This window comes from Genypterus blacodes, unplaced genomic scaffold (assembly GCF_046128005.1).
Source record: "Genypterus blacodes isolate CSIRO-AG114 ecotype Tasmania unplaced genomic scaffold, CSIRO-AGI_Gbla_v1 ptg000067l_1, whole genome shotgun sequence".
Classification (NCBI taxonomy): Eukaryota; Metazoa; Chordata; class Actinopteri; order Ophidiiformes; family Ophidiidae; genus Genypterus; species Genypterus blacodes.
In genome coordinates, this window is record NW_027466879.1 from 16,636,646 (window position 1) to 16,652,500 (window position 15,855).

At 41.5% G+C, this 15,855-nt stretch overlaps 1 protein-coding gene across 1 annotated transcript in view; it reads left to right on the forward strand.

The window, feature by feature from the left end:
- ush2a (Usher syndrome 2A (autosomal recessive, mild)) overlaps positions 1–15,855 on the forward strand; it is a 169,448-nt gene that overhangs the window by 125,716 nt on the left and 27,877 nt on the right. The window contains 4 exon segments of the mRNA XM_076156076.1: positions 3,365–3,563; positions 10,769–10,876; positions 11,890–12,073; positions 13,975–14,132. Coding sequence (XP_076012191.1) covers positions 3,365–3,563; positions 10,769–10,876; positions 11,890–12,073; positions 13,975–14,132 — 649 coding nt within the window.

The window sequence follows — 15,855 nt, forward strand, 5'->3', positions numbered from 1 at the left end:
TTTCACTCTCTGTCAGGCTTTCGTGCTGGTGTGCATCAGGGGGAGAGCCAGTCCAGCTTCACTGCAAGAAGCATAAATACTGTACGTTGATGCCTAATTGACTAGATGCAGCCATGATGAGTCGATGCAGCTGCAGCCAATTGTCAACTGGACTCTGGCGGAATAACATATTCAGATCATGAAAACGCATGTTAATGTAACACTCAAACCACCCCTGCTGTCACACTGGTATTTCCTGTATTCGGAATTGCAGTCTGACCTTTGTTGAGAAACTATAGCTTGTGATGTGTCTGCACTGTGAACTCTGTGCTGTTCCTGTGTCGGAACAAGTTGTTATTTAGTCTTCTTTCCACTATCCCCCTGTATGTGAGGCTGTGGATTTGCTGAGCCAACCTGATGTTTGCGATAGCGTCCATAATAGCTTCACATAGAACTCCTTCCGCTATCTCACTGGCTGTAGCTGAGCTGATATCACCACAACAATTAATGTCTCCAGCTTAGAGGTGATGAAAGCTCCCAATGGAAACTGTCTTTCTAGGGTTTTTAAAAGCTAATTTTACATTGCATTGTAAGATGCACGCATCCATCCACCTCTCCAGCGACGTAGGCAGCCTGTGTCGCTGGAGAGGTGGATGGATGAGACGAGGTGAGAGGGAGGCACAGTGGTTTGGATGGGTTTTGAGGGTTTAAGAGATAAATGGATGATGGATGGATTAATGTTTACGATAAATGAATGTTGGGAAGAAATGGGTGAATGTAGGAGAGAGATAAAGGGAATTGTAAATGGGACGGAATAAGGGAATGAAGATGTATCAATAATCCTGTAGATCTTCACATTGTCAGTCAGCCATTAATGTTTTGATGTCACACATGTCATACAAATGTCGATGTCAGATGAATTAAATACTGTTGGCATGTAAACACATTGTTCAAAAAGTGATGTCACGTTCGCCTCCCATTCTTCACACCTGTCAATTTGATTCAAAAGACAAAAAAAACGTGCCCACTGCGCAGGTGACCTGCCCATCTAACATTAGATTAAAGGAAGTGAGACATGACCATAAATACAGTGTGTTTATTTTGGTGAGAAAGTTAAATTGAGTCATATTGATTTTTGCCTGCCACAACTGTCTTATGGGTGGCTTTAAATATAGCATAAATAAAACAGCATTTCTGGATGATCCACCAGCTGAAACTTCACGGCAAAATACAAATCCTAGCCGCCAGAGCAACACGGCTAGATTTTTTTTACTGGCAGCAATACAACCATATGTGCACATCCAACCAAAGCTCTACACAAGCACACCACAAACTCATTCACACAAACACGCGTACGCATTCCCAACAGAGAGTGGAAAAGGAGTGAGTTGGATTAGTTTGTACACTTGTGAAAATTGGCCAAACAGTCCCAATTATGGGATAACTTGGGCTAACCTAATACACCACTGCAATTACCTGGCATCACCCCCTCACACACAAACACAGACACTCACAAATGCACACCTGCTGTGACAACAGAAGGTGCTGATCTAATACGGTTGGTCACTTAGAGAGGGAGGAAGAGCGATTGGCCCTCCCCTCTTTCTGAATCTCTTTCTCCTGTTCTCTCTGCTATTTGCCTCCTGTCCTTTCCCTGGATGTTACACTGCAACCTACACTTTCTCCCAATACTTGTCTCGTCTTTACTTCCTCTCCTACCTGTCTGACCCTTTTGATCCCTACTCCTTCCCTCTGTCCTTAGTCCAATTTCTCTTTCTTTTTAAATCTGTCATCAAGTGTCCAGCATTCCCCCTGCTTCTCTCTTTTCTAGATTTCTTCCCCTGTCCCTCTACATATCCTTTCCCTATTAGACCAGGGAGAAGAGTGGACTAGAGGGCAACACCAAGGCAGCTATTTTATTTTTCTGAGCTTATTATAATTAAAGCTATGACAGTTTTACCACAAACATTGTTAATAAAATTAGTTAGTCTCAGGTACATGGCTTGCATTTATCCAGGATTAGATGTCCTCACTTAAGAAGGGAAATGTAACCAATTGGATGACAGAAAGATAAAAAGAGCTACAAATTAAATCAAATATGTTCCTCCACTTATATAAAAACAATTGACTTCATAGTTCTAGAAGCAAGATGGGCGTGCAGGATGAGCCTTTTCTCCATCTTTATGCATCCCCATATAACTACTAACTGTGTGAGTTTCATTCTCTCTACGTTTTCGCCGACAGTGAAGTTCACGGCACACTGACATTGAACCTTCTCTTCAGCTGCCTCTTCATCATCCTTCCCTTCTTCTCTTTTTCTTTGATACTCTGACTCCTTTTCTCTTTCCCGTCTTTCAGCTCATGTGTGCACCTGCGTGTTACCTGTGTGTGTGTGTTTATGTGTGTCCATGTGCACTCCTGTGGGTGTTTGTCTCTTCAGTTGTAGTAGCTGTGTTCTAATAGCATAGCACTGTGTGGGACAGGTGGGGGAAGTGCTAGTGACAGTCTATTAAGGCAGGATATCCCTCTTGCCATTAGCAGCAGATTGCCCAGTGATTCTGTGGGCTCCACATTCACCCAGCATCCACCGGCTCTCACAGATACCACACATAGAATTAACAATAAGCTGGTCGGTCACAACGGCCACACTCTACTGTTAAGCGTTATTTTTTGACTGCATATGCCTGTGTTTGATTGATTTTCTCTTTGATAAACAATCATGATCGGGTGGGAATAATAATAGACATCTCAACTTCAACTCCTTCACTTTATTACTAAATCCTCTCTGATGTTACAGGTCCGTTTAGGCAGGATATCTACTGTATGCGGCTATCTTCATGAAGGATCAAGTACTGTAGATATCCAACTTAAAAAAAACTATTTTTGTCTGCCTTTTTCTAAACTGGTGTAGAGGAAAATGTTAATGAATAACCCCCCAAAAACACTGAAATATTAGTTGGCACCTCCCTGTAATATTCTGACAGCTGTATTAGGCCAGTTTCGCCACATATCTTCCGTCTCAAATTGAAAGGTGTCCTATAAACTGCCGTACTGTGCAAATTTCTATTCTTTCGTCGCGCATGTTTAAATATGGTATTACAGTCAGTGCAATGGACACTTATGAGTTAGTTATGGGTTGGGTTATAAAACATAAAAAAAGCCACATCTCTCCCTTCTTTGTCTTGTGTTGTGTTGTAATTGAAGTCGCTGGAAAATCGCAGCATGGTTTCATTTCCTTAGACCAGAAAGACGAATCCATCCGTTGACCATACCTGGACATCCAACATTCTGAAAATTATACACGATTTCTGATTTTTCTGTATGTGTGAGCATCCATGACCGTTTGTGTGTGTGTGTGTGTGTGTGTGTGCGCCTGTCTGTGCAGGTGATTGCCGTGACAGTCCAGGGAGTCCCAGAGGAGGTGCAGCCCCCAGTGATCACAGCCTTAAGCTCCTCCTCCCTCCATGTGAGCTGGTCCGAACCTGCTCATCCCAATGGAATTGTGCAGCGGTACCTCCTCAACCAGACCGATGTGGGAACCATATACACACACACAGATGGACCCAGAAATTATACTGTCACTGGTGAGACAAGATGCTGAAGCACACACACAGCTGTTAAGTTGAAAGAAGATTATTATTCAATTCTCCCCTTTATTCTCTTCACTTTCTCTTATTCTGCCCTGTTATTCTGTTCCATGCACCCCTTGTCTTCCTCTCATTATACCCTTTCCTCTTTTCTCGCCCAATTTTGCCATGCAATTTTTCTCCTTTGTTATCTTCTACCTTTTCCTCCCATTTCCCTTTTTCCTCATCATCATACCTTCTTCTTCTGTCTACACTACACTACACTCATCCCCACCCCCTCATCTCACTGCTGCTTATCCTTCTCTCATTTCTGAATCCCTTTTCTCTCTCCCTCCATGTCTCTTCACCTGTCCTCCTCTGCTGTCCTCCCCTACTCTCATCCCTCGCTCCTCTTTGCTTACCTGTCCACTCCTCCTATTGGCTGCCCCCCTGATTGCCTCTGTTGTGTGTTTATTAATGTATGCTGTTTTCTGGAAGTAACTGAAACTCTAACTGACTGAATTTACACCTGATTGCTGCTTTGCTTTCTCTGGCCCATCTCCTTACACACTTGTTTGTAGAAAGGTATCAGAGACAATGCAAGAGGATTCCCCCAAAATACTCACATTGCAATTTTTTCTGTGACAAGAAGGGAAGTGTTTTCATCTACCACCCTAATTTAAAGACATTCATTCCAGAGCTGACTTGATTTCCCCATTTAAAAGTGTAAGGATGAAGTGAGGACACACTTTACTGCTGAAATTCAGTAGTTGTTTCTCTTTAAAGCTCTCTTCTCCTCAGTGTCTTGGACAAAGACCAGGCATCAGCTTTGCCAATACCCAATAGACTATTCCCATGATGCCTGTGGTTGGCTTGGATGGTCAGGAGGTGTGTGCACGCAAGCGTGTGTGTATGTATGTGTAGGCATGAGGCAAAGCAAACAATGCCAAATAGAGATGGTAATGTGCTGTAATACTGTACCAGCCCCATGTGCCAGTGTAAGCAACCAGCATGCATGTGTGAAATTCCCCTGTCCCCCAGTGAGAAACTGGAAAACCCTGTCTGTTCAGCCAAAACCACTACTGCAGCTCACTCGCTTGCTCGCTCTCGCTCTCTCTCTCTCTCTCTCTCTCTCTCTCTCTCTCTCTCTCTCTCTCTCTCTCTCTCTCTCTCTATCTTGCTCTTGCTCTCCCTCTCGGGTTATCTCTATATCTCCCTATCTCTCTCTCAGTGTGTATGACATTGCACTTCAGCAAAATATCAATACACAAATTAGGCTAATTTTTATTTCCAACCTTCATCTTACTTCCTATGTAATATTAATTTATATAATGATTCATTACTAATTTATTTCATTTTTGTCATTTTTATTTATCGCTTCCTGTCTGTCTCTGGTTCTTTGCTGTACCCATCCATGTGCACAAGGACGTACACATAGATAGAGATCCATGTCTCCCTACTCACACACGGTGTTATTCTAATGAATAAGTGCCTTTTTAGAGATGGTTTCATACCAGCACTCGTATATCACAGAAACAGACGAAGAGGGAGAACACAAAACAGAATGAAAATGAAGAACAATAAAAAGCAGGGCAGGAGGTAAAGTATAAATTCATCAGCAATGTTAAAGGAAGATCCGGATACAGACAAAATAAGACAACATGAGGGAGTGACCATTGCAAAGAATAAGACTTTATGAGAGAGTGAAGGAGAAAAGGAGGGAGTGGGGCAGATAAAAGATGAATGGACGTATCTAACTGTTTTCACTGAAATATGAGCTAAAATAATTGCTGCACTTCTCCCTCATCCTTAATGTTTAATATGCCATTATTCATCCTCTTCTGTGTCTCTGATGGTAGGCCTCACCACTGTCTGAGACAGATGCTTTGAAAGAGCTCATATACTCACTCACTCAAATAGAAACAGAGCAACTGTGCTTTTTTAGCAACAAAAATGTAGATTATAGATTAAATCACTCTTGAAGTGCAACTGATACAGATTCTCCACTGCTCTGGGAGGCATAGATTTATCAAGAGACGTTTGAATTCACCATAATAATGTAAAATCATTTTTATTTTGAAAAAAAGTAACACATTTACTTTAACTAAACTGTTTATTAGGTTTATCAAAATATTGATGAATTACTTTTCGTAGCCTCAAAACCATCACCACTACAGTAGGTGTTTTTTGTGAGAACAAAATAAATCACAATGTGTGTCTATATTGCTTCCAATACGAGAATCTTAAAACATAAACTAATGTCTGTGGCTTTTGCTTGTTGTTGTTTATCAATTACATTACGAGCATTTGGCAGACGCTTTTATCCAAAGCGACTTACATTACATTACCACCCTTCGCAGAGGGGGGAGCAATTGAGGGTTCGATGCCTTGCTCAGGGGCACCTCGGCAGGGGCTCGAACTGGCGACCCTCCGGTTTCCAAGCGGAAGCTCTACCCACTGAGCTACTGCCTCCCATCAATGATTTGCCTCAGGAAAAGCAACAGATCTCAGGTCTCTTATAAATAGCATTTTAGCAGTCACTAAAAAAGTGACATTTCATAGAAAGAATTAAGGACTACAAAGATACCCCATGTGAATCGATATTAAGTATTGCTATCATTAGCCCACAATGAATTATTGCCTGCAATTATATAGATTATGGCATTAATCATGTGTTTAATTGGTCTTTTGTAGGCTCATTATTAATTCAGAACAGCAGGGAATAGAGTATGTTCTTTTATTTATTAATGTATTTCCCCCATAGTCTCCGCTCTGACTGGTCCATGATATAGGTGGAAAGCATAGAGACACAAAAAAAAACACAAATATCTCTTCATCTGTCTGTCCTGCATCTGCCCTGCATCAGAACTGTACAAAGTTACATCCTATAGATTGAGACGTTTTCATTGAATTACCACAAAACCCTGGAACTTCCCTATAAATCCTAACTGCTGAGCATATAGTTTTCATACTAGCACAAAACAACTTAACGTCTTACCAAGTAAATAGAAAAACAAGGGGGAAGTTCTGTCCATCTTGTTCCTACATCAAAAACACTGAAGTCCCTGATTCTAAAAGAAGTGGGGAGCTGACACATGTAACCGATAGAAAGTTGACAAGAGAAGAATAGAAGAAGAAGTGAAGAAGAGACAGAATGACAGAATGATGTTTGGGAAGGAAAATGAGGAGGAGGGTGCAAGAGTAGGAGTAAGAAAGTAATGAAGGATGGGAGTAGAGAAATGGGTTTGATGTTTAATTATGTGTGATTATTTGAGACTAAATTACTGCAAGTGAAGGTGTGGAATCATAAAAAATAATTGCAATTGTAAGTGATACATTCATGAATAAGTGATTATTCTGTGACACAATCACTCAAATCAGATTTGCTATTACCATTTTACAATGGTAAAAGCATTTCATAATACATGAAACAAGCAAACATCTAAGTGAAGTGTAGTTGTATCTGTGGAAATTATAAGATTTTATTTCATAATAGATATAAAATGCATGCATGTATACATTTTTTGCAAGTATAGAATGTTTTCCTATGGGCATGTTTTTTTGGCATCTGTTACGGTATCTAAACGTGTGTGTGAGTGTGTGTGAATCTGATCTCATTGCTCCATCCCAGACACTCTCTGCATTAGGGAGCCACAGACAGGAAGTCAAACTCTTAATTATTTAGGAGAGGTGTTATCAAAGCTCTCTCTCTCTCTCTCTCTCTCTCTCTCTCTCTCTCTCTCTCTCTCTCTCTCTCTCTCTCTCTCTCCCTCCCTTTCTTTTTCTCTCTCCCTCTCCCTCTCTGTTGCGCTTCCTTCCTCTATCTTCCTGTTTCATGTTGTCTCACTCTCTTTTGCATCCTCTCTGTCTCGTCCTTTTTTCCTCTGTCTCCTCCCTGTCTTCTCCCTCTTTGTACCATCTTTCCCTGTCTCCTCTTCACCTTATCTTTCCCTTCCACCATCCTCTTCCTCAGCTGTCCTCACATTTCTCTCTTCTCCCGCCCGTCTTACCTCATCTTTCTCCATCCATCTCCTTATGTTCTCTCTTTTACTACTCTCTGATGATTTTTGCCCTCGCCCGTCCATTCTCTGTCCACATCTTTCTCTCTCCTTCTCTCCGTCCCGCAATCTCTCCTTCTCCCTTTCTCTCTGGGTGTCTATGTGGTGTATCAGGTGGCTGGCGTGGTATTGCGGCCTATGCCCATCATCCTATCATATTCTCTAATGCAAACAGGGAACGGCAGCCTGTCAATAAAATGACGAGTTATATCACTTATTTTTACTGCATCACAGCAACACACACACACACACACACACACACGCTCTTGCATGATAGTATTGACACTTTCTCACACATGTTAACAGAGGAGTGTATGATTTCTCTCTTTCTCTAATGTTCTCACCGTTTAAGTACCCTCGGAAAACTTTCTCTTTACTCTTATTCTTATCCCTCTCTCTCTCTCTCTCTCTCACACACACACAGACACACACACACACTAATTTCCACTATGTCCAGCTCTTGTGATTGTATTTCAAGGCTCGTTCTGTGTTAGTGAGGTGCTAGCTGCTCACACCAGGACACTTGCCACCCTTTTTTTTTTTATTCTTGCTGATGACTCTTAAAATGATTGAAGTTTCCTCTGACTTTCCCTAATCAAGCACATAAGCACACATGTGCATGAACAAATACATGCACTTGCCCTGTTATTCTCCCTCGTTTTGTTGTACACACACACACACTCATTCAAACTCACGGAACATTGTCCCGGTCGCCAGTCCTCTCTCCAGCAGAGCAACACTGCCCTCTTCAGGCAGGCTTTAATGGGAAATTTTAAACACCTCACCCAAAAACAGAGGTTTTTTTGTGCATATGTGTGTTTTCGTGCATCAGAGTGTGTATTTGTGCATAAAAAGAAAGCTTTAACAGTAATTGTTTGGTTTTAATGGTTTAAATTAAAGGAGCAAGAGAAGTCAATGGCAGACAATTTGTTTTATGAAGTACCTCATGGTCGAGACAAAGCAGTTTTTGTGTTTTTGTTTTTGGTTAATTTAGAGTGAGAGTCTCTTTAATTAAATTGAAGTCATTCAGGTGGGGAGTTTATTAATTCTGCCCTGATGCCTAACAATTCCTTCCCAATTTCTGCTCTGTATCACCTCTGAAGACAGCATCACATATCTTCATTGTTTCAAAATCTGACCTCATACAGTCCGTGTCTAACATATTAAAACACAGTTTTCGTTCTTGTTTTTACCACCATTCTGACTGTTGTAGTGCTACTCTGTCTGTCTGTGTGCAGGAAAACAGAGTGAAGCGTTACTGCTTTATTCAGTGTTGCAACAAATGACATCACTGTCAGTGTAGACATCATTTACCATGCTAGAGTGCACACACGCATACACACAAGATTAGTTGCACAGTTAAATAGTGTAACAGAGCCTTACGCTTCATCCCTAGTACTTTAGTATGCCTCACAGATTTCCTTTATTTAACCCAAACACGGGGCAGGATTGTGAGAACATTTGCACACAAACACATAGACACACACACACGCACACACACATACAGACACACACACATTGATCAGAGGTTGGGTTAAGCGTGGTGGGCTGTGAGGCATGTTAAGCAGGCTAAGCAGTTGAAAGAGATTCGAGGAAGCTGTAGTGAAGCGCTCCGCTGTTTGAGTGTGTGTGTGTCTGTGTGTGTGTGTATGCATGTGTGTGCGTGCACATAATCTCTGCTGTGTGTCGTCAAAACAGGGTGGTTACCAAAACAGAAGGGTGCCCTTCAGCCACTAAATATATACAGTTGGAGATAATTTATATGATTATTTCTGTCTTTTTTCAGTTACACGCGTTGTGCTTTATTTAATTCTGATGATATTAAATTCCATCTAACATGTGGAAGTAGTCAGTATTTAAGAGTCCCTCACTGTCCATTAGATAGTAAACATATGGAAGGAGATCCATTATAAAGGAAGAAATTTAATGTTCATGTTAAATAGCACAACAGTAAAACAGGATTATCATACAGAAATCTTCTTAAATGATCAAGTATATTTCTAATATAATGTCCAAAATAGATATAAGACTGAATTAATTATGTTCAAAATAAACCAGGCGTTTCACACAGTAAATGTTTAGCAAAATTAAAGGAAAATCATTAATTGTGTAAAATGTTGCAGATGGAATGAAATCATGTGGAGCATTTTGCTGCTGTCTTCTCCTCTTTGTGAGACCGCAGGGCATTTTTCCTTCAATTTGATTTGTAAGCTGTTGTATTCTGTCATCTAAGTGAATGACCATAAAACATCCTGTCACACACACCGCTCCCCACAACACCGTTAAGGATTAACATGTACGTCATGTAAACGTTTTTCTTTAATCTGTCTGTCCATCCATCTATCCATTCATCATAAGATACCCATCTTGCATCAAACGAAATGCAGACGAGGTCGTGTGTTTCTGGTTTGAACAGTGATTCTAACTTGAGCATAACTTTGTTAAGTGTTTTGGCACATGTAAAAAATTTTTTAGCAACTTTCCGTGTTCTGTCCTTGCCATAAAACGCTTCAGTATATTGTAAAGGATTTCCTGTGGTTTCACTTGAAGCACCACTCAGCTGCCATGTGCTTTTTTTTTTCTTTTCGTCTTTACACTGCATAGTGGTGCCTATAAATAAATCATGCCTGGACGCTGTAGCCTAAACGCATACTGAGGTATCATAATTATCATAGATCAAAAGCTGATGACATTACAGCGTCGGACCAGTCCTATCCCATGTCAGTTCCGCGGCTGCCCATCTTTACGTTGTTTCATTATTGAGTTATGGCATGCATAATTTAACACAGACAGATATGGATCCATCCGTTGAGAGAGTGTGGAAAGAACAGAGGGAGGGAGGGAGAAATGGGGGGGATGAGCGCTATTGATATGGCCTCGGCATGCTTTTTTTCTTGGATTTTTCCCCCACTTTTTTGTTTTGTTCTTTCACTTACCTCTTCATGTTTCTCCCCTGTGCATATTATTCTTTTCACTCATCATTACTGATAATTCCAATGGATAATCAATGAAAAATTGTCAAATGATTAGAGCACAAGATATATGTATGTTGTTTTGTATCCTGCTGTCATGTGATTATACATTTATGACATGATTTATCATGCGTTACTGAAATTCAAGAATATTTTTATTCTATGCTGCATGTTTTGTGTCTGTGTGTTACAGGTTTGCAGCCATACATAGACTATACATTTGTGCTGGTTGCCTGTACAGCTGTAGGCTGTGGAGCCAGTCTACCTTCCACGGGAAGCACCCTACAAGCCTTACCTGCTGGTACACACACACACACACACACGTACACATGCACGCAGACACGGACACACAAATGAAATTGAAAGAATTTGCAAATGTCAACTTTGATAATCATATGTACATGTAAAACTGAAATGATTCATACTGATTATCTTTTGCGTTTTGTTGACCTGGATTGGTATTACGTGTTTGAAATGCTCTACTTATCATCTTGTTAATGTCCCCTATATCATCTTTTGTTGCTTTTTCCCTTTTCTCCTCTTGCCACTCTCCATTTTCCTCCTCTTTCCCTGCTCCTCCTTTCTCTGTCCTTCCTCTCCCTGTTCCTATTCCTCACTGTCTACCAAAGTGGACCAAAACATGTTTTTGGTGCCTTGTTTCCTTGCTTCATGTTTGCATTTATGAAGTAACTTTAATTAGACTTCCCTCCCCCCTTTTCATCCTCCTCTCCTTTGTTTATCCTCTCACTGGCTTTTCTCCCTCCCCTCTGTCCTCCATCTCTCCCTCTCTCCCTCTCTGATCTACCACATGTCCTTCTGATCTCTTCTGTCCTCATCTTTTCCTTCCATATGTATTTGTCCCTGTCTTACCTGTCTGTTCTCCTTTTTTGTTCATGTTTCTCCTCTTCCCCATATTTAGAGGTGTCTAATTTGCACAACAACAATATTCCAAGTCACCACACACACACACACACAAAATAGTCCAACTATATTCACTTTATGAAAATAAACCTGTCCTGTTCTTGCTCTAAATTTGGTTGCAAAACACGTTGCTTGAAATAAAACAAAGGAAAACTGCTGTAGTTAGTGTGAGCAACACAGGCTAGTGTGTCTGAGTAGGAAAAGCAGAAAGACAGTCAGCATTATCATGATCTCTAAGAGAAAAGCCCAAATATGCATTTAGCTATTAAACAATTAATCTGAATTAAACTATGACTTTATAATATGCAGTTAATAAATTGAATAAACAGTACCAATGGATGAACCTGGGAAAAGCTCTCCTCCTCTTCTTTTTTGTCTTCTCTTCTTCTCTAGGTGTGTGGTTGAGGCCCAGACACCTGATCATAAACATATCTACGGTGGAGCTGTACTGGGATCAGCCGTCCCAGCCTAACGGGCAGATCTCTCAGTACAGACTGAGCAGAGACGGTCACACTATTTTTACCGGAGACCACCGTGACCAGAATTATACCGACTCTGGACTCCTGCCAAACCACAGGTAGAGAGCATGCGCTCACACACGGCATGAATGTGTTTGACTTGAATGCAACGACATGCAAGCGTGTGCACATATAGAAGTCACACATGCATAAACACACATCCATAACTGGTGAAGCCCATATACCCGCAGCTTCATAATGAATCATCCCTTTAATTCCTATTTTTCCCATTTCAGTGAAGATATGTGTGTGTCGTTTGTGTGTGTTTATATTGGGGTCACCCTGTTTTAAAAGCTCTCCTATCATCCTATCCAAGTCGCTCTCTCCGGACCACAGTCTGCATATGAGTGTTTGTGTCATTTAATGAGCAAATATTTGACATGCCAATGACAGATCCAAACATAACCACACACTCACACACACACACGTGCATACACACATTTAAATCGCAGAGCACATCTACCATTTGTTTGCAGACGGCAGCAGAGCGTACATTGTATTTATATGTTTATTTTCATTAAACCTTTATTAATCCGTTTCTTTTTTCTAAGATGGATTTTCTGTTTTAATTAAGAGAATGTAAAATTATACCCTCTTCATTCCTCTCCATACTCTCTCTCCTTGTCCCCTTTTGTCTCTCCTCTGCCTCCTCTCTCCCAAGATGATTTCTTTTTACCCCAAATAGAATTCCTTTAATAACACCTTGCAGTCGCTAGTCCGCTATACGTGTGTGAAAGAGAAAGGACAGACGAAGATTGGAATGCTTGTGTGTGACGTTTAATTTTCCCTAATTCCAGATAGTCTGCCAGAAGGCATTCCCCTTTCGTCCCAACCCAACCCCTCTTTCCTCCTCTCTTGTCTCTCTCCCTATTCACTCTCTCTCCTTCTCCGGCTCCCTCCTTCTCCTCCTTTCCTTTGCCTCTTACCTCATTCCCATCCTCTTTTCCTTCTTTTCCCAATTTAGCCCTGCGCCAAGAATTACACAGGGAGCACCGGCCCCATTATCCAGGCAGACTCGTGTGTGTTTGTGTGTGTAGGCGTACCCCGGCATGCCTTTCTGTGTGTGCACGTGCCTGTGCGTGTGTGTGCTCAGAGTGGCCATTGATTATTTATGACAATGTTGATTAGCTGTCACTTTGCTTCGGCGGCCCAGGAAGTGTCTAAGATGACGAGAGAATTAACCTATTCCCTCTGGCTGGCCCTGCAGAACACACACACACACACACACACAGATGCAAATGCCCTACTCCCTGACGGCCAAATATATACACTCACACCATTTTACTTTTGATATCCCAAGGTGGTGTTTACATCTAAGTAAATATATGCCAGTGATGAAGTGTTTAAATTCATTCTCCCACTGAAACCTCATGCCATGATAGAATTCTTCCTCTCCATCACACTCAGCTCCTCTCTTCTCCTCTTCTTCCCCTCTGCCCTCTGCATTAAAGGTGTATATCTCCGTTTCTCCTATGCGAGCCACTGGGAATGTGCATGTGACAGAGTAACATATGAGTAGTTTTAATGCCTTCATCCAACTGAGTTCTAACCCTCTGCAGAGGAGCTAATGGGCTCTTGTTTAAAATGCTCTGTGCTGAACAATAACCCAACACAGCTACCTATTAAAGCATGTGTGCCCGAGTTTTATGGCAAATTAAAGGCTTTAATGTTAAACGGTGGCCCACTTACACAGCTAATATAGGCTTTAGCACTAGGCAGCCAGCACTCTTAAAAGGGAAATCTATCTTATGATGTCACTGGTAACAGAGAGCAGGATGAGAGCACGATGGGTACAGATTAAAGGTGAAGAAAGAGAGAGAGAGACAGAAGGAAGAAGGAATCTCTCGCCTCCTCTTCCTCTTCCTCATTCACTTTTTTCTACATCTTTCACTTTGTCCCTCTCTCTTCTTCTTCTTCTTTCTCTGTGTTTATTTTAACCCCTCCATCTCTCCCTCTTCAGGTATTTGTATGAGCTGGAGGCCACTACAGGAGGAGGGACTGGTGCGAGTGACAGATATGTTATCCAAACACCAATCTACTGCCCCACCGGGATCGCACCTCCACACAATATCACCGTTTCTGGCCCCCACTCCATCTCTCTGGCCTGGACCCCTCCTGGTGAGTAGTGGAAGGATGGATGGATGGAAACAAAACATGTTCATGACATCAAGACACTTTGTTTGTGATGTTTTTTTACATACACAATACACCTTTTTTTATTTTGCCCAATCTGTGAGGAATATGCAATGGAAAGTAATGAGTGAAAAAGTGAGTTTTTAAAAAAGCACTGCAGTAATATTGTCTTTGTTCCATGTATCACTATAGAGAAAATGGATGCAACTCTTATGGTTCATATTCCTAATGTCAGTAGTCAGTAAACATCAGCTAGTGATGCCAGTGTCTACGTTCATTAACTAGTTACAAGCCTTTAATCTGTTATTAACTGCTCCAACTCTACCAGCCAAGGTTTTTCTGTTACCATCCATCCTGCTTATCTCGATCTGGGTCACAGAGGCAGCAAGCTAAGAAAAGTGGCCCATATTTCCCTCTTCCTGGCCACCTCTTACTGGGGGATCCCAAAATGTTCCCTGGCAAGATGGGAGGTATAACACCTCCAACATATTCTGGGTCTCCCCTGCGGTCTCTTCCCAGCTGGATGTGACTGGAACACCTCAGTTGGGCCGTGCCCAGGAGGCGTCCTAGACACGGCCTCCTCCTCTATTAAACTTCAAACTATTTGCAGAAGAGAAGACTGGATTTGACTTATCTGTATAACATACCAACTATTGCTGTAGTTCTCCATCAGAATGTCCTCTCCTTGACATTCAGCAATAAGATACCTCAAACAACTCTATGTTCTTGAGGTTCTCCTGAGACAACATCTGCAAATTGTCCTTGAAGGGCCACTCTCAGAATGTCACAGATCTTAAACTGACCAAAAATCAGTCCATCTTCATGTGAAAGAGATTCACAGGGAGGGTTTGGACAGAAAAGAAAACAAACAAACCAAAAAACCCAGTAGATTTTCATTCATCTGGCCTCTCAAAACCTGGACACACACACATTCATGGGCATACATGGGCATGGGCTGAGTTTCATGGTTATAGGGCAGTGATTGTCTGCCCTAACCCATCTATCAGGGACTATTACTCTCTCATTAGGCTGATTTCCTATCTCAGAAATTGCTTATATGGACAACTAGCAAAGAGACTTCACACTTGTGTGTGTGTGTTTGTGTTCTTTCAGTATTTTGGGCTCTGTGTTTATGTAATGCATCTTTTATGTGTGTGCGTGTGTGTGTGTGTGTGTGTCTGGGTCTGTGTGTGCATATCATTGTGGAGATATATCCATAGGCAGGTCTATTCTATTGTCATTACGGGTTGATTTTAAAGGTGAGGAAATATCGGCTGGGTTCTCACGCTTGGTTAACTCCGTGAGCCCAGAGTCTGGAGTGTTTTCGACGGGTGTTTGTGGGTTTGTGTGTGTATGTGTGTGTATGTGCATGTGTGTGTCTATCTGACTGTATATGTGCATTTGTCTTCATATGCATACATGACTGCCAAAGCACTGACGTATGGCTGTTGAAAAGACGCTATAGCATAAATTCCTCCACTGAGGTGTTAGTGTGAATCTCTCTGTGCTTGAGGTCTGTCTGTGTGTATGTGTGTGTGTGTGTGTTATAGGTGGGGGTGATATGCATGTAAGTTCTTGTATGCGTTTTTATGATGTGTACATGTGTGCCTCTATAAGGGTGTATCTGGGAATTGTGTGAAATAGAAGATGGCAAAGGAGATGATTGCTTGTAAATAATAGAACTTAAATATCACAGTCATGATTAAAC